Source organism: Topomyia yanbarensis, chromosome 2 (assembly GCF_030247195.1).
Source record: "Topomyia yanbarensis strain Yona2022 chromosome 2, ASM3024719v1, whole genome shotgun sequence".
NCBI lineage: Eukaryota > Metazoa > Arthropoda > Insecta > Diptera > Culicidae > Topomyia > Topomyia yanbarensis.
Window position 1 is genome coordinate 359,552,493 of NC_080671.1, and position 25,613 is coordinate 359,578,105.

Consider the following 25,613-nt stretch of genomic DNA (forward strand, 5'->3'; position numbering starts at 1 on the left):
CTAATCCGCTTCAAAATAGAATAACTTCTCATCCTATACAAGGATCTTCTATCTCCGTCACATCATCCTACAATGGTGTGTCATCTTATGCTTCAGTGGCAGGTAACACGGCCAAAATAACGGCTACCCCACCTATAATCTCGTTTGCACCCAACGCTTCTCTTAGTCCAATGAATCTAGGTAGCGTAACGGAAGAAAAATAAAATTCTTGCAAGATTCTATGGTACAGCTGATAATTGATATATTAAATTCTACCTCCATGTTTGAAGCTTTTCAAACTGGGTGGGAATTTGCTAACAATATTGTAATTCTATTCCTATTTCACTGGAGTTGCTCTTCTAGACATCGAAAAAGCTTTCGACAGTGTTTGGCATGAAGTATTAATTGCCAAAATGTGGGATTTCAATTTTCCAATTTACATAATAAAGATAATTCAAAATTATCTTACTAACCGTACCCTACAGGTATCTTTTCAGAAATGTAAATCTAATAAGCTACCCGTTGAAGCAGGCGTCCCTCAAGGGTTCAACTGTCGCGCCAATCAACCCTCAGCCTGTAAAAGTCACTTTTCTGTGATGATACTAGCTTCTCAGTCACAGGTAGGAGTCTTTGGATTATCTGCAGTCGACTGCAACGAAGATTGAATATTTTCAATGACTACCTGAAAAATGGAAAATTTTCAATAGTGCGACTAAAACACAATTGATTGTATTTCCGCATAAGCCAACAGTTTCTTCTCTTAAACGAAATCATTACCATATTATTAAATTTAATGGTTTGAATTGAGCGTGGTTAGATCAAGTTAAATACTTGGGTTTGATTTACCATAAACAACTCATTTTTAAGGATCACATTGAAGGAATACAAACAAAATGCAACGAATATATAAATTTCACATTTGGGAATTTTGCATAGTACCAGGCGATTTGCTTGGAAAGCAAAAAACGGTTTCGGTTCACATTTCCCGTCGGCATGTGTGTGTTTATTAGACCGGCAACAATTTTGACATTTTTTTTCGGAACACTGCTAATTCAAATGGTAATTGGATGCACAATCATATGCAAAATATGAGCTGTTTCGGATAGCTCTAGTTCACCCACAAGAGGTTTTAAGTTTTTATTTAACTTTGAAGACCAACCGATTTTTTTGAAATTTCCTATTCTAAGCATGTGCGAGAAAGAGAGACAACACATAACTTTATATGATAATATCTTTTTACTGCAAAATCGGATCAATTTGCAGTCTTCGGCAATGTTGATCCTTACACCTTAAGCTATATATCTGCAGCGCCAATTCAGTATATTGCAATGCACATTTTTAACTAAACAGTTAAGGAACTTCATTATTAACAATTCACCAACAATTCTAAAACATAGAATTGTAACACACACTAATTTTAAAAATGTTTTGCAACCTATAATACCAATGGGAAATTCTCTTGAATTGAAACTAGATAAACCTGTTTCGAAGCATTAAATATGTTGTATTTATTAAACATTTTTAAAGAAGTTTGCCACAAATCCGCAAAGTTTTCCAGCCATACAGAAACACCATTAAAACTCATTTTCTGCGTCTCTCGCTTGCACTCCGATTCACACAATATAGGTCTCAACATAATTTGTTGGTAATTTTTCTGATGAGCTTTCTGGTTTCCATTGCTTCGCATTTTATCCAATTTCTTCACGCGTCCCCCTTTTATTCGGTTTTAGACTCAATTTTGTTTTTGTTGGCTCATCCTCTTTCTCCGTTTTAAGTTGCACGTAAAAAAGAAACCACCTAGAGATTACGATCGCGAAAAACAAAACAGTGGTGTTTCACGACCCTCTGAGTATAATTGTGGAGCGATTGATCCCTATTTTAAATCCACCCGTTTCGTTTATTCATTCATGCGAGTTACAGACACACATACACAAGAAAGCTATACAAGATTAGATTCAACTGTCGCACTTGTTCGACGAACGGTACTTGATACCGATTTCACGATGGCGAGATTCGTGGATTCCATGGAGTGTATTTTTTTCATGCCTGCCAAGCTCCACAGACACTTACGAAAGCTAGGTGCGCATCTCAAATTGGCGAATACTGAAAATTACGCATTCAGTTATCGTACAACGTGTAGCTGCATGGTGGAATTCTTCGCCGCTACAGTCATCGCCAGCCGGGTGCTTAGTTCCTTGTTCAACTCGTGCCAGATACATTTGCCAATGAGGGATACACTTTCGATCGAGGGCCGACAGATAACCAGCAAGGTGATGCAGATTCCATCCGTAGGGTTGGGCTGCGAATCAGTAGTGTGGTGCTCAACACTCAAAACTCCGTGGGGTCTGTGTTGCGGTAGATCCGCACCAAATAACTCGATCATAAACTTTTTCAGAGTAGAGTGAATGCTTCGACCGGGATGAATCTCCACTGTGGGGAAGTGATATGCGGTTTTTTCGCTAAGTAGCACAAAAACTTGGTTCGTAGTTTTATTTTTGATGGCAACCACTATCCTTAGATAGTTTTTATAGTGAGGTTTCCGGGCTGGAAGAATGTCCCTGTGCCAGTTGGGATCTTTGGGAAGGCGTCGTTTGTGGTTGCGTGCCAGATCGATGATAGGCAGAATGTCGTTTGCTCTTAAACTTAGCTCGTTCAGATTCCCAACCCATTTAGCTTGAATCGATTCCTGATCGGCTTGAGAAGGGGTCTTCAGATCACCTCCGACTACGTTTCCAGTCAGTACAAAACGAAACCAAGTACCCCCAGCTGATTCTACTGCCAGTAGGGTTGTAATGTCCACTTTTAGTCCGGTCTCTTCAAGAACTTCCCGTGCCCCTGCCTCCACAATTGTTTCTCCGGGTTCCATGCGGCCGGCAGGTAGATACCATTTTCCAGCGCACGATTCCTTTGCTTCCTGCATCATCAAAACCTCATTATTTTCATTCACGATCACACAGGCTACCACGTAGGTCACTGTTTTACCCACAACTGGAATATAATCCGACGAAGCCAGTGGTTTAACACCTTGCGCTTCGGTGGCTGCATTTTGTTCTTCTAAAGAGAAATCGCACAACTCACTAGTAAGTTCGTCGAGAGATTGTCCCTCCAACACTCGGATCAAATTTGATTCCATTTTGACTGAACCCATACGCAAAACTTTTGGCGCAATTAAAAAACGAGCATAATCTATATTGCCAACGAGTCAACCGTGCGACTCACTTTTCCACGTATAGTTTGAACGGAATTTGAAATGAGTGCCAGCTCAACGATCACGATTTGCTTTTTCTCTGAAACACCCTGGCACTGTTTATCGGTGGAATTTCAAAACGAAACTAAAACGCGACTTGTCGATTGTGTATGGGAAGGCCTCTTGGTGGAGCCAGCGAAGAGCCAGGTGGAAAAACAAGTTGAGGGCCTACTCGTCGACCGAGTTCCTCTCTTCCACACAGACAGCGTCGTCCCCAACGCCAACGACGACGGTCAACACTTGGTTCTGTTTTTGAGGTATTCTTTCTTTGGGTCGTGTTTCGTGATTGGAGGAGACCACTTAGTTTATGGTAAGCTTCTAGTTCGTTAATATTTTGGCCACATTCTTTGCATGTGAGATTCATTCACCTTCTCCAGCCCGGCAGCCACCAGCGCTTCCTTCACACATTCTTCCACCCCTTTCACTTCCGAGCTTAGCGGTTTATGTTTCGCATATTTTATTATTAGCCGCAGTTGTTTCTTACACCATTTAGTCTCAGAGCGGTCCGTCAAATATCCAATGTGCCGAGATTATGGACAGCTCTGAGTTGGAGTGCCTTGTGGTGGCCACTCACATTAACAAATATAATACAGAATAGCTGGAGGCTGCGATCGGCGTCGCGATGCTAACGGTGTATCGTTTCTTCCTCTCGATGGCGTACTCCCGCTGACCAAGGTGGATAATTTTGGTCTGTTCATAGAAAAGAAAAATGAAACTGAGTTAATTGTTGGAAGTTCCAGACATTTTTTCGCTTCGAATCGAGCGTTTTCGCAACAGATGACGGCAGCGCATTGCAATAATTGGTTCATCATCAGGAGCATTCATGCGTTCAGCGCAAGGAAAGTAGAGTAAGCCAGTAAGGGGTGAATGGATTTGAAAAGTGGTGCAATACTGCAATGGAGGCATTCAAGATTTTCAGTTAAAATTTAGGGATTCTGCAAAGTTTACAATTTGGTAGTTAATAACCAATTTCACGGTACCTTAGGATATAAAAGTAGTTCTAGTACAAAGCAGTTCTAATGAAGTTCAGGAATCGCAATCTAAACAGTTACTACTACCAGATAGACCCCCGCACTCGCTCTTGTTGCCTTTTACGATATGAATGTGGGGGCGTACAAGGAAACTGGAGACTAGTGGGCCAAGATCGAGTAATCTGAAAGTCTGAAATTGAAATGATTAGGAAAGCTCGGATTGTTCGGACTTTGAAATTCACGAGAGCTGCGAATACCTCATGACTTTCAATGTTCATTTGAGGAGACACTTGTATGCAACTGCGGGCAAAAGTTGTCCCTAATGTGGAATGTGTCTAACAATCTCTCGGGGGTTGGATTTATTCCAATTACTACTTATAAAACTCTACTACTGTTCCACATCAACCATTTCTAAATTCTACCATCGTCCAATGGGCTCCTACGGCTTAGGGGAAAATATTAACAAGGAGTTTGGAAACACTTTCTCTTGATACGACGATCGGAAGAATATAGGGTAGACGAGGCCTTATTCATCTCATTAGTCAGGATGTCATACTGTTTCGTTGATAACTCGACTTAGAGTGACTGGATTACACTTAAACAGATAGAGTAAAAATGATGCCCTTCGTTCCTAAGAAGCAGTACAGTTAAAATTCTTGCCTGGAAAATGTTTGAGCGAAGCGAACAGTCGAGTACAACCACAGAGAACAGACATATAAGCTAGAACAAACTTTCCCAAAAAACCTGTGTAAACATTTAAATGAAAATACGTTGAAAATCACCATCGCATACAGGTTTGCATGCGTGAGTCACCATTGTATCCAAGTTTGCATACAAGTCCCGTATAGCGATTGCTGACCGATCGAAGCGCCGACCAGTGGCAAGTTGCTACTTGCTTTTGTCATTTCAAAGCGACAGTTTAAATTCTTACACAAGTTGAAAACTTTACTTGTATGTACGTACCCTTATTCATCCTACTATTTGAGCTAATGCGTTGAATTGCGATAGCAGACACTGCTCTAACTAATGTGTTCAAATAGGTGGGATGAATTGGGGAGCTAAGATGAATTAGGGAGCAGTGACCCTATGCAAACAAATCAAATTTAAAAAATCAACCTCTTTAGGAATTGTTGCCCTTTGATAACTTTGAATATTCTGATAGATTCTCGATTATTTGCATGCTACTCCAAGTGCTCAAATCTACCAAGATGTCTCACGGCAACAACAGAGTCGTCCCTCTTTACTATAAGAACCGATAGCTTTCCTATCTGTACATGACTAAAAATTTTATAACTTTTCCTACTTAGTAATCTCTCCTAATTTAATGTCGTTAAAATAAAAAAAAAGATTGAACTTGAATAAGTTGTTATCCAAACAAATAACATCTATATAATTCCAAAAGTGTTTCTAAAATAATATTACTGTTAAGTTTTAGAAGAAAGTTGAAATCGCTTTTCATGTAATACCTCAAGGAATCGCCATATATGCCTTTACCGACAGCATTAATCATTTGTAATAAAAAGTTTATGAATTTTAGTCAAAGCAAAAAATGAAACTGATCACCAGCACTCTTATTTTTTAAGCAATCGATATTTTTAAGTCGGTAACCGAATATTTGCTGCAGCTACCGCTTCCTCTCAGCAACCTTATCTTGTTAACGATAGAGATTCATGATTTCAACGAACTTGCGTGAAATTTTGCTTGTATCGAAGCGTTCTCAGATTACATGGCTAGCTTAACCTTCTTTAGGTGGTAAATTAAATCACAATAATTTGTAACAAACTTGAAAGTTTACATAAAATCTCATCTAAAAAGAAAATTACACTGAGACTCAACTATTGAACCTGGATTCTACGTGAAAATCATCCGGAAGATCCGGAACATCTGTATAGTTGGTCAATTCATGAATCTAGTTCTAGAGCTCTGAAGTTTTTTCGAAAATATTTGTTGCATTGGCATAAATTCGTAGTTATATAGTTATAACTGAAAAATTGGCCATAACATTACTTCATTTGCCTAATCAGCATTAGATCAATGTTATCTGCTTGCTAACTCATTTTGTCATGCGGGGGTGGGTATGTGAGGAGGGCGAAAGTCCCATGAACGAACGACTCCCCAGCTTAAATTGGTATTATGCTATATTTCACCCTAAGGAGGAAAATTTGGTAAAAACCAAAATTTCTCACTAGGGTGAAAATTTGTTGGTATAAACCAGTCTTTGTACAGGAGGGCACAAATCCTTATTTCATACTATGTTGCGTTTCGGCTTCGCCTCATCAGAAACCGACACTAACGTATTGTCGGAATAGATTAGCGCCGGCTTGACGCAAATCCCTTAAAACTAAAACACACTATGTGTTTCAATCAAACGACTGATCAAACGTGATGTCCCGTTAGAGCAGAAGTTCTGTTTATGCCGATGAGACACAAGTGAAGCCGAAACTTGTCTTGGCTTAGCAGGCCTATGCGAAAGCACTATGCTATATTTCACCCTAAGGAGGAAAATTTGGTAAAAACCAAAATTTCTCACTAGGGTGAAAATTTGTTGGTATAAACCAGTCTTTGTACAGGAGGGCACAAATCCTTATTTCATACTATGTTGCGTTTCGGCTTCGCCTCATCAGAAACCGACACTAACGTATTGTCGGAATAGATTAGCGCCGGCTTGACGCAAATCCCTTAAAACTAAAACACACTATGTGTTTCAATCAAACGACTGATCAAACGTGATGTCCCGTTAGAGCAGAAGTTCTGTTTATGCCGATGAGACACAAGTGAAGCCGAAACTTGTCTTGGCTTAGCAGGCCTATGCGAAAGCACTATGCTATATTTCACCCTAAGGAGGAAAATTTGGTAAAAACCAAAATTTCTCACTAGGGTGAAAATTTGTTGGTATAAACCAGTCTTTGTACAGGAGGGCACAAATCCTTATTTCATACTATGTTGCGTTTCGGCTTCGCCTCATCAGAAACCGACACTAACGTATTGTCGGAATAGATTAGCGCCGGCTTGACGCAAATCCCTTAAAACTAAAACACACTATGTGTTTCAATCAAACGACTGATCAAACGTGATGTCCCGTTAGAGCAGAAGTTCTGTTTATGCCGATGAGACACAAGTGAAGCCGAAACTTGTCTTGGCTTAGCAGGCCTATGCGAAAGCACTATGCTATATTTCACCCTAAGGAGGAAAATTTGGTAAAAACCAAAATTTCTCACTAGGGTGAAAATTTGTTGGTATAAACCAGTCTTTGTACAGGAGGGCACAAATCCTTATTTCATACTATGTTGCGTTTCGGCTTCGCCTCATCAGAAACCGACACTAACGTATTGTCGGAATAGATTAGCGCCGGCTTGACGCAAATCCCTTAAAACTAAAACACACTATGTGTTTCAATCAAACGACTGATCAAACGTGATGTCCCGTTAGAGCAGAAGTTCTGTTTATGCCGATGAGACACAAGTGAAGCCGAAACTTGTCTTGGCTTAGCAGGCCTATGCGAAAGCACTATGCTATATTTCACCCTAAGGAGGAAAATTTGGTAAAAACCAAAATTTCTCACTAGGGTGAAAATTTGTTGGTATAAACCAGTCTTTGTACAGGAGGGCACAAATCCTTATTTCATACTATGTTGCGTTTCGGCTTCGCCTCATCTGAAACCGACACTAACGTATTGTCGGAATAGATTAGCGCCGGCTTGACGCAAATCCCTTAAAACTAAAACACACTATGTGTTTCAATCAAACGACTGATCAAACGTGATGTCCCGTTAGAGCAGAAGTTCTGTTTATGCCGATGAGACACAAGTGAAGCCGAAACTTGTCTTGGCTTAGCAGGCCTATGCGAAAGCACTATGCTATATTTCACCCTAAGGAGGAAAATTTGGTAAAAACCTAGTGAGAAATTTTGGTTTTTACCAAATTTTCCTCCTTAGGGTGAAATATAGCATAGTGCTTTCGCATAGGCCTGCTAAGCCAAGACAAGTTTCGGCTTCACTTGTGTCTCATCGGCATAAACAGAACTTCTGCTCTAACGGGACATCACGTTTGATCAGTCGTTTGATTGAAACACATAGTGTGTTTTAGTTTTAAGGGATTTGCGTCAAGCCGGCGCTAATCTATTCCGACAATACGTTAGTGTCGGTTTCTGATGAGGCGAATCCGAAACGCAACATAGTATTAAATTGGTATGCTTTGTGATATAGTGGTGGTTTAAAGATGATGGAGTTGAAGGGGTGGGGTATGAGGGCTGGATGGGGTGGTGGTCTGAGGGGTGATTTAAGGAGATTTTTAAGGGAGGGGAGTGAACAGTAGAGGGGGGGGGGTGTAACCCCTCTCCTTAAACCATCAACTACGCCCCTGTTAAAATCCAGAAACCTTATGCGAGTCAAAAAAAATTAGGTTGACGTTTTTCAGAGTGATTGCATAATCTTTCTATATGAGAAAGACAAAAATGCGCCAAAATCCAAAAAAGTGAATCGTCGTCAAATATTTTTTCGAGTTTGCATCAAATCTCGACGTTTCATGCACCTTGAAGACATTTAGCATCAAAAATAAAAATTCTATTTTAAATTTTTCCTATAGTTTATATGAGAAATTTCCATGTGGCCGCACTCTTAAACCCGTAATTCCGGAACCAGAATTCCGATCGATCCAAAATTCAATAGCAGCCGATGGGAAGGTTTCACCTTTCATTTGAGACTAAATTTGGGCAAATCGGTCCAGCCATCTATGAGAAAAATGAGTGACATTATTTGACACATACGCACATACATACACACACACACACATACAGACTTTTTCCGATCTCGACGAACTGAGTCGTATGGGATATGACACTCGGCTGATTGCATAACCTTTCTATATGAGAAAGGCAAAACATTCGTGGAAACCATAGACTTCCAGAGCCAGTTCCGGATCTTCCGGAACGATACGAAAACGGTCAATATCCCCGTTACAAGTACGAATTTATGCGAATGATATTCCCGAATTTATTCGAATGATATTCAGAAAAATCTTAGAACTCTACGACAAGGTTCATTACTTGACCAGCTGCGCGGATGTTCCAGATCCTCCGGAAGGCCAGTAGCAAAATAAATCATGTGTAGGTCATAAGGACGTTTGAATGAGAATTCAAGAAGCACTAAAAATCCATGGTTCTAAGACCAGCTTTATAACTGATCAATTTCAGCGGATGTTCCAGATTTTCCGTCATTATGTGACCAATACAGTCAATTTTTCACTCCGAACCAGAAATTTATGCCAAAGCAATATGAATAAATGTTTTCGAGAAAACTGAAGAATTCTAGAAGAAGATTAATGAATCAGATAGTTCTACTGATGTTCCGGATTTTCCGGTTGATTTTCACGTAGAATCCAGCATTTGAATTAGAGTATCAATATCATTTTAGATGTGATTTTATATAAGCTTTCAAGAATATTACGAAACTTTGGGATCAGTTTCATTGATTGAAATCATTGTCAATCGTTCAGTATTATGTGAAACACCATGGTATCGCCGAAATCAGTATCGGATGATAAGGAACATCCAAGATCGGTCTAATTATGTAAAAAACTGATATGTATATTCTTATTTTTTGTTGTGTTTATTATTAGTGTTCTGTTAATAAACTTGTGATTTATAATGACGGTTCTGCATACATCTATGCATGCCAAACATGAACCCATTCGGCACCGATTCCCGCTGGTCAACCTGGTCAAAAACTATAATATTTACCAGAAACTGAAAATTGAAACTCCAACACAAAGTTTGAGTGCAATTTCATATGGATTTGACTGACAATGTGTCACAAAATAGAGTTCGAAATCGGGGTCAATATGACCCGCTAACACCTTAAAAGTTATCGCATTTCGAAAGTTCATTTTGGGTCATGTATACCCCAACACCTAAACAAGGTTAAAGAAAATGAGATATGCAGTAGGTTTCACATATTTCTAGTGTGTCTTCAACATTATAATCATACTTATTAATTTTTAAAAAATCCCAAGACATTGGGGGAGGCTAAAGCCCCCCTCCCCCTAGCTCCCCCGTGCGTACGCCAATGCATATACGTTATTGTAAAATTAGTTTACAGAAATTCAAAAAATCTGAAGAAACGTTGCACGGTGTTCCTAAAACCGTTATTAACAAAAAAATGATCACAAATTTGTCATACGCCATTCGAAAGATACAGTATCCAAGCATCTCCTCAGTGAATTTCAAAATGATCCATCGAGAGATTCGAGAGTTTTTGCGATTTGAAGTTTTATGACAAGTTTCATAAGGCTACCAGCAAACACCCACGGGTTTGGTCCTATCTCTATAAACAAAAAATATTTGCCTACTTATTTAGTACATGGCATTCGAAAGATATAGTAATCAAGTATATCCCCTGCAAGTTTGAAAATATTTCATTGACGGAATCGAAATTTATAACGGTTTGGATGTGGTATGCGGTCATAGATGGGTTTTCTACCAGACTTTAAGCGTGAATCCATGTTTGTGCATTGACTATTTAGATCGTTTATACGTGTCGCGGTTTTTAAAGGAAAACCTTACCATTTAATTACATAAATATAATGTACAAAAGGTGTTATTTGTATGGTGCACTGAAAAAATATGAAAATAGGGTTGTCTACCAAACGTTACATATAATGCATAAATTAAAAAAAATGGATAAAAATTGGAATGTTTACTTCAAAAGGCCATATCTCAATGGTTTGTTGACCGATTCTAGTTATTTTTTCATTATTGAACAGGTAGACGTTTCATAGTTAATTTTCATTAAGAAGAATATAAAATAGAGTCATCTACATCAATAAATAGACAATACAATTGATCTCAACTATATGCATTATCATTATTTAGTGAATAGTATTGTTTTAAAAATAGCGGCCTATCCATTTTATATACTAATTGCTGTATAAACATCTGAATGTCAAATTCGACAATAAAACTGACAATAGTTATAGATATGAGCAAATGAACTTGTACTAATAGCATCCCCTTTGACCAGTTTTAACATCTGTCAACCCAACCAGCGAATCACAATTGTACAAAATTTCCAACAAACACCGTATCATAATATAAATTGATCTGAATCAGCAAGATTTTTTTAAGTTTATGGTTCTATTTTTCCATGATTTGTAATTTTCTAATGTATAGAAATTGATAGGTCGTCGTTTTGAATATAAATATATTCACTAAATAGTGATAATACATATAGTTGAGGATAACTATGTTGTCTATTGTTTGAAGTAGACAACTCTATTTTATATTCTTCTTGATGAAAATTAACGATGAAACGTCTACCTGTTCAATAATGAGAAAATAATTAGAATCGGTCAACAAACGATTGAGATATGGCCTTTTGAAATAAGCATTCCAACTTTTATCCACTTTTTTAATTTACACATTATATTTAACCAGGGGCGACGCGTCGGTACGTTCAACCTGTTCATTGAACAGGTTGCCAAGATCAGCCGACTCGAAACCCATTTTGAGTTAACAGTAGCACGATAACTATTTTAAATGAAAGTAATAATATCCAAACCTTGAAGTTCGACAATTTCTAGAGCATTTTTTTCAAAACGACATACCTACAATGAGTGACTCTTTGTTTACTTTCTCTTCTGTTAAAATTTAATTCGGTCGCTTTAACATTTATCCCTCAACTCTTTGCACAATATCCTAGCCAAAACCACTTTCTTTCGATCTGTACTGTGAAATAAGTGATAAGTGATATAGTTACGTCGTTAAAAATCGAAAGAGAAGAAAAACAAAGAGAGTCACTCATTGTAGATGTGTTGTTTTGAATAGACGCTCTAGATTTGATCTGAACCATAAACTAACTCAGCGTCTTCAGCGAGTAGAATTCAGAGATTTTCTGTTTTCCCATGACCGGTTCAACCAGAAACTTGCACGTACTCTCACCGCATGCTCTGGATGGAGCCATCTTGATCAGCGATGAATGGAATAGCAGGGTGAGTGTCATGGGTGAATGCTTTTTCTATTCTCTTTTGCACCGGTTCAAATCAAATATTGAACCAGCGTGCATTGTTGCGATGTCCACATGGGCGTTGGAGCTGTGTGCAAAACGAGTGCGCTTTATAATTTTTAAACACATTGCGTCATAAGTTCAAAGCTGTCGGTTGTATGCTTGTTTTTTGGGTAGCCTAGCAAAATGTTTCTGCCCTTGGGACATACTAGTAAGCGCGTATGTATTTAGTTGGTTCAACGATAATAATGAACCGTCTACTTTTGCTTCAAATAAATTGTTTGTTTTTTGCATTTACATTCTGAAAATATGTCTACTGATGTTATCTTGTTCTACGGTAAATTGAGCATTCTACAAGACTTTTGTTGAACAATTCATTGATGGGTTTTGACAACACATTTGTTTTGCTCAGATCCGGCGAACAGTTTCCTGTCACAAATTCATTGGTCCTATTCGTTAGATGTTGGATGGAATCGACGACGAAATAAGCATAAGATCAGAAAAGTAATGGAATCGAACTAGAGACGTTTCTGATCAGCTGCTTATTTCGTGACGTTTTGAGGGCCCTCGTGATGTATTGAACAGGTTGACGGTGGAACCACGCGTCGCCTCTGTATTTAACGTTTGGTAGACAACCCTATTTTCATATTTTTTCAGTGCACTATACAAATAACACCTTTTGTATATTATATTTATGTAAGTAAATGGTAAGGTTTTCCTTTAAAAACCGCGACACGTATAAACGATCTAAATAGTCAATGGACAAACATGGATTCACGCTTAAACCCGGTCAAACCATTCGGAATTTGATTCGGAATCCTTAATGGAGTCAGTATGGATTCCAAATCAAATGCAACAACCGATTCTGAAACCGATTGATTCGGAATCGGTTGTTGCATTTGATTTGGAATCCATAATGACTCCATTCAGAAATCCGAACCGGTTCCGGAATGAGTTTAACTGGGAAGTCTGGTAGAAAACCCATCTATGACCGCATACCACATCCAAACCGTTATAAATTTCGATTCCGTCAATGAAATATTTTCAAACTTGCAGGGGATATACTTGATTACTATATCTTGTGAATGCCATGTACTAAATAAGCAGACAAATATTTTTGTTTATGGAGGTAGGACCAAACCCGTGGGTGTTTGCTGGTAGCCCTATGAAACGTATCATAAAACTTCAAATCGCAAAAACTCTCGAATCTCCGAATGGATCATTTTGAAATTCACTGAGAAGATGCTTGGATACTGTATCTTTCGAATGCCGTATGACAAAGTTGTGGTCATTTTTTTGTTAATAACGGTTTGAGGAACACCGTGGTTGCGTTGCGTTGTGACGAACCTGACAATTTCAGTTTCTAACAGGCGACCATGCGAATATTGCCTAGAAAAAAGCTAATCTTATCTGCGTAATTGAGTATTTAGACAGATTTCATTATTCTTTGATATATTTATTATGCTGAAAACCATCGAACGATAACACGTAATATGAACACAGTTATGATAAAGTGAAATATCACAAAGTATTTCCTATGATTCTTATCGAAATTTTTGTTAGAATACGCGTGTACGACTGACAAAAACTATACTATCAAATTATGCTATATTTCACCCTAAGAAGGAAAATTTGGTAAAAACCAAAATTTCTCACTAGGGTGAAAATTTGTTGGTAAAAACCAGTCTTTGTACAGGAGGGCACAAATCCTTAAATTTTAACCCTGGTGAGAAATTTTGGTTTTTACCAAATTTTCTTCCTTAGGGTGAAATATAGCATAATGCTTTCGCATAGGACTGCTAAGCCAAGACAAGTTTCGGATTCACTGTGTCTCATCGGCATAAACAGAACTTCTGCTCGAACGGGACATCACGTTTGATCAATCGTTCGATTGAAACACATAGTGTGTTTTAGTTTTAAGGGATTTGCGTCAAGCCGGCGCTAATCTATTCCGACAATAAGTTAGTGTCGGTTTCTGATGAGGCAAAGCCGAAACGCAACATAGTATGATACTATCAAAGGGAAGTACAAGGTATTGATAACCTTCGATCAGCTATCGACTTTTACGGCAGTGTTTTCACGTCTATATCCGTTCACACCCTCTAATTCTGCTACTGAGAGAGTCCAGTCGTCGCAGGTCTAACCCAGTTAAACTCATTCCGGAACCGGTTCGGATTTCTGAATGGAGTCATTATGGATTCCAAATCAAATGCAACAACCGATTCCGTTGGGGTTAGAACCGGACTCGGGTTCGTTTCATGCATAAACCACATTAGACTCCTATTTTTATATGGCATCTAAATATAGAGACATCAATACACCACAAGCGACGAACTACTTGATTCTATAGCAGTTTAAGTCAAATCCTAATATCCATGTTTCGTCAATATCTTTTTTGAGACAAATACAAAACTTTGCTTAGATGATAATGATGAAAGTCTAGAAATCCGGTTTCACAATGAAAGCGGAAAGTAGGGTAATATCCCTATTACAACAGTAGATCCCATTGTTATATCATTTAGAATTTCTCGGTTTCGAGCCAATCATATGAGATAAAGACAATTCTATTTAGCTCAAAAAGAGGTCCAAATTATTTTCTTAATTATTATCAACATATTTGGTCAAAGATATCAACAAACTTTTAGTTGAATTAAAATATCTTTCTTGAAATTTAATAGAAAGCGTATACGAGCGGTAAATTACCGTTTAATGTCTCTTTACACCGAAAAAATATTAATCGTTACACTGAGACATACTTTTATTTTAAATGGAGAATTCATTTATTATTCATTATAATTCTCAACAAAATTACTTGTTAAACGCTAGAATATGTCTAGTAGACTAACAACAATTTGAATCCTTTTTTCGGAGAACTTCCAATACAAATGGGAATAGATTCAACGAACCATATGCTAATAGGGTTTTTCCAATGGTTTTATCGATAGGTCTAGTTCACTCACAAGTAGAGGTTTCGATTAGCAATAGAAAAGCAAGCCTGTGGTATAACGATTTTTGGTGCCCAACTTTTCGTGACACGGTAGCATCCGATCTCATTTTTTCGCAGTATAGTATGAGCAGATATTTTCACGCCTAAAACAAAACTGTAGGAAACTATTTTTTTCCGCAAAGAATCACATAAATGAGTCGACACTGATTCTTAAGATAAAAATACTGCGGAAATGTAGAGAATTAATTGATATAATATAATTCATTGATTATTTTCCCTGCACTTAGTTTATCACGAGGTTCTAAACCGCGAAATAATCGTGCTTCCATATCGCGTTCTTAGTACCTTTTCGCAATTTCTTGGATGGTTAAACTGCTTGTCGTGAAAATAATGAAATTTAAGAAAAAATTGAGTAATTTCTGTTAATTAAATGAGTATTGTATACCTGTGTAAGAAATGGTACACAGATGCGTAATTCCGTGAAAGGTCTATCTAAAGATACTATAGCTTCATTTAGGAGCTGCGCAAAAAATAGTACAGCACCCATCCCCATGTGGCCAACATAAACTCAATATTTTATATAGGGATGATGTTTGTTATTTGAATTAATGTCTCGAATTCCCCACTCATGAGGAATTGGTGCGTGATTGCTTATCCTTACATAAGCTAAATTTATTCGATATATGTAGCTTCATGCCTACTTGAACCAACCGATAAATAGTTGTCCTTAAGTTACTTGACCATTTGAACTAAACATCGATTTTTCTCTGGTTAAGCCACCAACCTACTGAACCTTCTCAAAGAAGTTTGAAAAAAAAAACATATTTGACATGCACATGCTGCTAGAGTACCTACGGAAGTTGAATAGAAGCAACATACCCACGAGGCTTCATAAACCGGTTGTCGTTGGAACAGTGTCAGTTTTGCTGCGCGCAAAGTAGGAAAATTGTTTACATAATCTCCGTGCTAACGCAAGTCACTCCGGTTACATCATTGTTCCCACTGTCGCATTAGAAGAGCGTATGTAGGTATGTTTTGCATCAACAAAACGCAGACTTTTCGGATGATCTTCGTCTTCGCCAACCAACTTGAAGAGGTCATTGGAATGACGAGTAGGGGGCCTTTCTCAGTTTTATATACTAATTCCACTCGTATAGCGAATGGAATAGGTAGCAACCGAGAAAACCTGTTTCCGATTTGTTCATTCAAATTCAAAACAAACACAGTATCGAATAATACAATACCCTTGAGATTCCAATCATTCTGTTAATACTGCTAGTCAATACTGCTTCTAGCGTGTTATATATGTATTATGCTAATTAGCTTGCTCAAATAAGCAAAGTTATGAAGATTGAGAGATATGACTTACTTTCATCATCCTACCAAATCGAGATGATCTCGCTTTTCCCATCGAGGTATAATCAATTACTATAATCACAGATAACAGACATTTAGGCTAGAACAAAATTTATTAAAAAACCTGTGTAAACTTTCAAATTGATAAACGTTGGAAATCCGTGTTTCACTATTGCCATCTACGCAACTGTTTGCTACATGTGTTTGACAACTGCACTCCAACTGCATTGTGTCGATCACTGCGCCACCTACAAGTGTTTGCCAAACGTGTTTTAGAGTCTGATTTAATGGAAATATCAGTAGCGGGTATTTACACTCGTTTCAAATCGAGCCCACCGTCTGTTATCTGTACTGTAACTGTGTACGTTTGTGACAAGTAAGTGTTTCTGGGTCAAAACTACTGTCCCGCAGTACCATATTACTTGAAAATCATGATAGACACTATTCAATAAATGGATATTTTGTTCACTTTTTAAAGATAGATTAAAATTATAAAGTGATGCACAGAATTACATGTGCGCCGAATACAGCGCATTCAGGGTATCTATTGAGCTCAACAAACCAGTAGGTTCAGACCAGCTGTTTCAAGCGGAATCCCAAAAAATGTCGCAAGCAGGCTGGGTGTGTCGTCTACAACCGCGCATCGAGCTAAAAACGAGCCGGACTGTTGACTAACAAGAAGATGGTGACTCCAAATCGTGACGATAAGCAAAGCAAGTCGCCCAGAGAACGATCGAGGAGGCTGTAGGGGAACATGGGGAGAGTTGACCACAGTTTTCAGTTAAACCTACGTAAATCTCTAAAAAAGTTTTCAATCCTTAGAAACTCATTGAAATGTAATGTACAAAAGCATTGTGCGTATTCATGATTTTTTTTTGCAGAATTATTGATTTACTTTTCCAAAAGGTATGAAAGTTATTCTGCGATCGTTTTTTTCTGGTTAAGTCTCCCTACTGCGGGGAGACTTGACCAAGGCATGGGAAGACGGGGCCGAGAGAATTTTAAAATATCAGTAGGGGACGGTGGGGAGTTGTGAACATAGTTTTGTTTTCGGGGCATAACTAACATAAATATTGGCCGATTTTCAATGTTAGACCTGGTATTTGTTAAGGACACCTTAATACATCCACGGGCTGAAGCAATTCAAAAAAATCATTGTCTTGTTTGAGATATGACAGAATGCGTGAGATCGGTATTTTTTAGTTTGGTATGGGAAGTTGTGAACCATCGCAAAAAGTAGAAGAGATGGAATATTTTTGTGATTTATTTTTATTAGGGCTATAGAAGATAAATTTTAAGATATTTCTAAACAAAAGATGAGATGGAAAAGTGATCTGATTCGCAATGGGTCGGTGACAACATGATTCGCGCCAATCCACCTGAATTCGCGATTGTGGCATGCGGAAATTAAAATTGTGGCAGAATCCTGTTCTTCGCAAAAAATTGAACATTTTTATATTATAATATGTATGATTCATCCCTGATTTTCAAATTATGATAGCATTCTATTAAAAAAATACTATAACCCACTGAAATGTACGGTTCACAACTCCCCACTAATGGTGGTTCACAACTCCCCACTTTCCATATCTTCGAAATATACGTATCTCCATCGACACACTAAAGGTTCATCCAAATTTTTTTTGTCGATGAAAGCCAATTACCCAAGGAAAGCTTTGCACTAATTTACTTTGAAATCAGCTACATAAAAGGACTCCACATACCACAAATGCAATTTAGTAAAAAAAAAGTTGTTTTATATAAATAGTCGCTAGTTACCTGGACATGAAGAACATGAGTTAATGCAACATTTGCTAATGAGAAAGTGACGTCATGACAGTAGAAACATTTAACAGTAGTTACCATATTTTTATCATCTATAGCTTAGCGGGAATTGGCGGTATTCACAACTCCCCATGGTTCACAATTCCCCACCGTCCCCTACAAAAATAATGGCATAAAACATGCTGTAATATTTTTTTCCGCATTTTCGAGGTCCTTAGTACCAGCAAAAATTATAAAAGGATTGTATTTCATGAATTTTTATATCATAAAGCATTTTCTTTTTGGGATTTTAACCGTACTGATTACATCGCATGGTCACACGTTACAAAATCAGCCATATAACTGCTAACCTTGTTGGCTAGTACTATAAAAATGTATAGAATGGTGTTTAAGGTGTTTTTGTGGCGTAATTAAAATTAACAATAGCTACCACAGAATAGCAAATGTCAAAAATTTTGTATCTTTCTTCAGCTTATTGCCACTTGGTCAAGTCTCCCCATAAAACGTTGGTCAAGTCTTCCAACATTAGTTCTTAATCGTGCTAATTTTATATATACCCATTCTAATATACCGATTAATGTGGAATAATTTCACTACTTCATAAGGAATAATATGGTATATGACTTCTAGAAAAGAATTAATTACTCTAGAAGTGTCCATACAAAGTTTGATTAAAAATTACATCATTTAATGCAAATTCATGAATTACAGAATATTTTCTGTAAGGAAAGGATTTTTCACTCCAAATTTTTTAAATTACTTGGTGGGTTCGAAACAAGTATAAAAATAATTTAAAAAAAAAAATTAAGAACCGAATACGTTATTATACCTTATTGATAATTGTCGAATTTCGCGCTTGGTCAAGTCTACCCATGTTCCCCTACATAAAGATGCTGATGAAGTTTGTGTTGTACAGGATGACGAATTCTACGTCAAGGTAGACTTTAAACTGCTCCCTGAACAGGAATATTACATGTCGACTGAAAGAGTAAATGTGGCAAGAATGGAGAAAGAGCAAGAGCTGTGGAAAAAGTCTGTTGCCTTGCCTGGCCGGCTTTGGAATCTTGTCATTACGGAAAAAAAGATCATGAAGTGGTATGACATGAACAACGTTCAGGACATGGACATGATTCCTCCCAACAAGCCAGAGCTCCGCCCAATAGAAAGATATTAAGCAATAGTCTAGCGGAACCTGAAGAAGACGCGAGACGCGTGCAGTTCAAGGAATAATGGCGTTCTGTGCGAGTGATTAAGGAGATTGTGCAGAACTTTGCTGAAATGAAATTCCCGATAATTCGCATTCGCTAAAAGGAAGCTTGAGTAAATATTTTTTCTTTATTCTGAATGAATTGAAATTTGGTCGTCAAACGGTGGGATAACAAAATTCTCACAAGTTTCCTATCTCATGCCTCCACGCGAGTCTAAGTCTATTGATGACATTTGGTCCTTAGACCGGCGACGACTGGGTGCTATCAGCCTTCTGCCGATAGTAGCAGAATGAGAGGGTGCGAACAGATCTAGTCGAGAAAACATTGCCGTAAAAATGAATAGTTGATCGGAAATTAGCCCCAATACGAATAATCTGACTAGTATCTATGATCACGGGTCAATACGTATTGAAAATTCGCCGCGTCTGTTTTTATGAACCTAATTTCAAGCTCCGTTATTGCTAACAAGCCCGTGCATCAGGTTAACAATCCTTTATATTTCCCTCCAGTGTTCGTTATTATCGCTCGTATACTTGTATTCCACAAATCTGATATGGAAAATAAGAAATACTTTCCCTGATTTATAACATCTCGCGCTATTTTTGCCTATATAATGTGTCACTTCGAGTGGAGTTCAAATTGCTTTTGTTTAGGGAACATAGTATACTCTCGGTAGCCGGCTGCCCAGAGTTTAAAAAAAACCAAAAACTAAAGAAGATCTCTTTTTCGAGTGATCGTGCACTCGAAGACTAACTAAACAACTACGTAATAAAATATGCTTTACAGGTCGCATCGCTTGCTTGGAGCGAATCCTAGACCTGATACCCTTCCAAACTACCAACTCCGCGACACCTATGGAAGAGTCTGATGAATCGTCGTCCTTCCGTTAAGTAGGTGGAGCATCAACACTTCCTGGCTACCTTATCCTTTATCCTTCCCCGTGAACGATGGAGATGGGGGCGGCCGGCAATGATGGCTATCATGCTGTTGAGGTTTTAATATGGGTCGAATTGGTATGAATTCCTACTTACCATTTCCTAAGCAACTCTTATTAGATAATCAGCAGTCAAACATGATGAAGTCAGTGTGCAATCCGCCAAAATCATCGTCACAACGCAACGCAACGCAATGAATTGAAATTTCAAAAGAAACTTGGTTTGATTTTTTAATAAAATGTTTGACCAATTTGCACACATTCTTGTTTCGACAATTTTTAATCGTAACACCCTTCAAATAGAATGATCTCAACTTTTCTTATTATCTTGCTGTAAGCTGCTAATTATCCAATTTTGTTTGTGCTTAGAAATTGAATGTAGTCCCCTCAAGTGTCCTTTTATGTGTTTTTTCTTATAGCATAGTTTTTCTCATTTATGGAATTTTAAGTCAACAAATGGTTTGTTTACGTGGTTTTAAATTCACATGGTTTATGTATCCGCATTCAGTACCGCAGTCACAGAAACCCACCAGACACCTCACGTGGAGACCAGCGTTGGTTGGTTTAGTGCCGTAGAGCGAACTAGAAATTAGAAACAAGAGGCTAGAAGCCGAGTGGTTGCAGCGGCAAAACCTAAGAACAGGAAACGATACGGAGCCGAAAAAACTTCATCGTTGTAGGCAACAAGCGTACGACGAAATGGTACTTATGGAGCTAGAAGGAAGCTTTGTCGGGGACGAAGCGCGATAGTTTAAAAAACGATCAATAATAAAGGGAGGAAAAGCTCTCCGGCACTGGTCATGATCATCGACCGGGCGGGTATCTGTTAATAGATCTATACAGAACTGGCTGACAGGTGGACACAGTAGTTTGAGTTATTATTGAACGCACAAATGTTTAGAGAAAGCAGAAGAGGGATTCTATGAGAAAGTAGCTGACTCTAAGTATAACAATAGCCGATTCGCATAAAACGGTGCAGTTGTGTTCGGCTTATGAATTTCCATGATTTCTTCTGGCAATTAGAACTTTTTAACACATGAGTGAATATTAAAGAGGGTGTAGAAGTTTTTACATGCATCATTTTGCAAAAAATTACCGTATTTTATTCAACAAAACTATCTGATAAAGAGTTACAGAGAATGAAAACTTCTGCACGAAAAAATGTCATTTCAAAGCAAAATGCTCATAAGTCGATGATATAGTAGTTTTCACAATAAATAAAATTTTGTTCCAACCAATACAAATATTTCGTTTGATTTCGAGCTTTTCATAATTTATTCGAGTTTGTCTATCAAGAACAATAAGTTTTCCAAAATGCTCATATGGGCCTCAAGACGATATTGGGAATTATACGAAAGCTACATGAAAACAATAATAATATGATTCAACTATTGTAATGTATTTATGACGCTTAGAACAGTTTTGTTCTGGACATCACGCTGAACCTTATCAAATGAATAACGATATTCGAGTTCCTAATAGTTTTCTTATATCTGCTGCTCGAACCTACGACTAGCCGCTAGCAGATGGCGCTAAAGCTGAGTACTGAGTAGACTATTAGGCGTTTTAATTGTGTTAGGTACCTATTGTGTTGTTATAGTGCTGTTTGAATGTGAAATAAATTATGAATTAAATTGATTCCCACCGAAGCACGTTACACTCTATAGTTCAATTGTCATAAACTATGCTTGATCCATATATCCATGGTTTTTATGTTGTTTTCAAATACATTGTAAATACTACCTTGATGTGCTTTTCGAAAAACTTATTGTTCCTGATGGAGAGCTGCCAATAACTCATCAAAACGTCGTAATAATTGTTTTTGCTGAAACAAAATTTAAAATATCTCGAAAACAATAGCGTTTTCGAAATTTTTTGTTATGAGCATTGATTTCTAATTGTATTAGGGTTATATTATTTTTGGCTGCAAATATTAATTAAAATTAATAAATTAATTAAAAAGTACTCTAAAAGTTGTCGTTAGGCAAATTTTCTTATTGATAGCTTCTCCATGATCCAAATTCACTGCCAAATTCTTTTTCATGTTTAAAACTATAAACATATGATTGTGCATGGTTCATGATGAGTAGATGCTAATAACTTTTAATAAAGAGAATTTTAGTTGAGGGATCATTCATAAATGACGTAGCATTTTTGAGTGATATTTAACACCCCCTCCCCCATCGTAGCATTTCGTCACAAACCTCTAAATACCCCTGATAATTACGTAGCTTGACGGTAACCCTACCTCTTCCCTTGTCCAATTAAAAAATAAAAAAAAACGATGTCAGATGAAACTGGTAAGATTGTCGTGACATCAGGTCAACCCCTATTCCCTTTAAAAAAGCTACGTAGCATGATATGACCCCCTACCCCCCTGTCGTCACACATCATCACAAATTACAAAACTCCCCCCTCCCCCATATAATTTTATGGATGGTCTCTGAGCCAAAACTCCAAACATCTCGAAAGCTATCACATTTTGGAAGATTTTAGTTAAGTGCATTTTGATTTGAAATAACATTTTGTCGGGTCTTCACTGTATATCTGACAGTTCGCGTCTTTGATAATACACTAAAGACCTGTTTTTATCAGCCCCTTTGGCGTATTTTTGTTTGACAAAATAGGGGTAACGAAAACACATATTTATTCATTTTCTTAAATAAACCGAAATATTCAACACTATTCCGTAGACATGGCCTCATAATCCTGGCTGGCTGACGAAATCGGGTCGAAAAGCTGGCAAAATTGGGGGCTGATAAAAACGGGTTTTCACTGTAGTAGCATCTATCCGAAGCATCTCAAATCTTTTGAAAAAGTTATGGCGCCGTAAAACGGAGTATCGTTGATTACTATAACTGAACTATTTTTTTTAGGATCCGTAAATATTTTTTTAAAATAATCCACGATCAAATCAGATGTTTTTCTTGTAAGAAATTTAATTTCGACTATTTTCCTGAAAAAGTTGGGTAAAAGTTAACTGGATCCTTCCAATTAGATTTTCTTTTGGGACGTAACAATATTGGGCATGAAATCACCTGAAGTTGTACAATTTGCACAACTCTCCCAACGTTCTTTTTCGATTCAATGATTGTGCTGACAGCGAAGAATGAAGATTAACAATTATTTTTTTTATAAACGATTTAACTTTTTCCTTGACTTGATACAAAGTTTATGTAACTGACAAGTTTTCGTTCTGCTGATAAATAAATTACAAATTACAAATTAAATCACGAAACAGTTGGAACGGTTTAAAATTATGGGTACAAATACTTACTTTAAAAATACAAACACATCTACTTGATTTCAAGAAAATTATTCGAAATTCTTCTGAAAAAGTGATCGATGTTCCCCCGTTTTACGGTACAGTTTAATTTGCATTAAATTTGATTGTTTTTTAAATACGTAGTGCTCATCTCTCCTACTGCGTCCGATTCAGCACACTTTTTGCTATATTTATCAACTTAGTTAAAATACCACCTTTTCACTTTTTTTTTATCTGGGCTGTGTGTACTTTCTTGCAGCGAATAGAGAAACGTACTTTGTAAACGTGGCTTAGGCAAAAAACTATCACTCCGTTTGCGTTCCTTTCTGGATCATGAACACGAAAAATTTAATCATTAAAACAAGTGGCTTCAGAAGACAGAAGCGGTAAACATAGCAGCACCCAAGATGCATTGAAATCGAACATCTTACCAGCACTGAGATTTACATGCACACTTGTATACTGTGTTTCATAGCAAAAGATACTAATGTATAATTTTCTTGCCTGTATAAACTGATTAATGTTTATTGAGTACTTACATAGCTTAGCTGCTTTGAGGCCTTGTTTAATTACTAAGTTTAACTCGAATAACTTTCCAATATATCTTCAGCGAACTACTATGACAAAAAAACACAGCTCTAGTATATAAGATATATACCTCTCTGTAGCTAGTCTAGTCCGATTTAGGTATTTTAATTCACGAGAAAATTAGTCGCCTATGACACATCAGTAGGAAAACAAAAATATGAATGAATGATGAAAATGTATTTATGGAAGCGACAGCGACGGCAAGTTCATTTATCTTTACCTGACACAAGCTGATGTTATGCTTTCACGAATACAACTCTACCAAGAATGAACGCTTCGCTCTTATGTTACGATCGAAAACAAAAACAAACCCGCGAGCTTACCGGCACATGGTGGGAGCATACAAACGGACACGCACATTGTTGTACTGAGGTAGCCCTAGCAGAAATGTTTAACAAATTTTCGATTCAGTTGAAAAAAAATTGCAAGTTTAATTATTTTGGTAAGCTTAATACATTTTTTGCACGGACAAACAAGAATTATTAATTCAATCATTACCTGAATTAATCAAGAAGAATTCCATACAGAAGAATCAACTTTTTTGTATTATAATAGAATTTTTGTTACATTGTTTTAATTTCATCCTGAACAAATCCAATAAAAATTCATGGTTTTCACTTCATATCTACAATATATTAATTATCAATCATAGGGTATGGTGCGGAAAATCCGACCTAGTACTTGGTTTTGGTTGTAAAATGCTCATTTTACATCAGATCAAGTGGTTATATAAAACAAATTAAAAGTTAGGGCTTCTGCGCAAATTTCTGTGTACAGAATTTTATGCATCATTTATTTAAGTTGCAAGCTTTGTACGAAAAAGTCCTTTTTACTGTTTTCTAAAATAGTGGGGTAGGGGAGCATGGGGAGACTTGACCAGATTTTCAGCTAAACCTGCATAAATCTCTAAAAAAAACCTTCAGTCATTGTGATATAATGTGCAAAGTTATTGTGCGTGTTCATGGTTTTTTACAGAATTTTTAATTTAATTTTTCAAAAGTTATAAAAGTTCTATGATCGTTTTTGTTTTGGTCAAGTCTCCCCACTGCGGGGAGACTTGAGCAAGGCCTGGGGAGTCTTGACCAAGGGAATTTTGAAAAATCATAACAAAAAATAATTACATATAATTATAATGTAATTATTTTTTTCCATATTGTCGAGATCCTTAGGTAGCAGTAAAAAATATAGAAGGGTTGCATTTCATAAATTTAAATTTATTTAATGAATTTCTTTTTAAGGATTAACTGTACTGCTTACATTGCATGTTCACACGTCCAGAAATCAGTCATGTTACTGCTAACTTTGTTGACTAATACTAAAATATATAGACCGATGTT

The 25,613-nt window shown here is 37.2% G+C and overlaps 1 protein-coding gene across 4 annotated transcripts; it reads right to left on the reverse strand.

The window, feature by feature from the left end:
• Positions 1-1,459: 1,459 nt before the first annotated feature.
• LOC131684333 (8-oxo-dGDP phosphatase NUDT18-like) lies at positions 1,460-24,511 on the reverse strand. 4 transcript variants are annotated; one of them, XM_058967117.1, is made up of 2 exons: positions 24,497-24,511; positions 1,460-3,916 (listed from the first exon to the last, which is right to left on the reverse strand). In XM_058967117.1, exon 2 carries the CDS (start codon positions 3,125-3,127, stop codon positions 2,102-2,104), a length of 1,026 nt encoding a protein of 341 aa, XP_058823100.1. In that variant the 5' UTR covers positions 3,128-3,916; positions 24,497-24,511; the 3' UTR covers positions 1,460-2,101. The 4 variants fall into 4 exon arrangements, with proteins under 4 accessions (XP_058823100.1, XP_058823097.1, XP_058823098.1 ...); XM_058967114.1 differs by lacking the exon at positions 24,497-24,511 and adding an exon at positions 24,228-24,438; XM_058967115.1 differs by lacking the exon at positions 24,497-24,511 and adding an exon at positions 23,701-24,107.
• Between the last annotated feature and the right edge of the window lie 1,102 nt (positions 24,512-25,613).

Bases quoted from the DNA above. Each gene is read 5' to 3' on its own strand.
- LOC131684333 (XM_058967117.1), bottom strand. From the start codon at position 3,127: ATGGGTTCAGTCAAAATGGAATCAAATTTGATCCGAGTGTTGGAGGGA.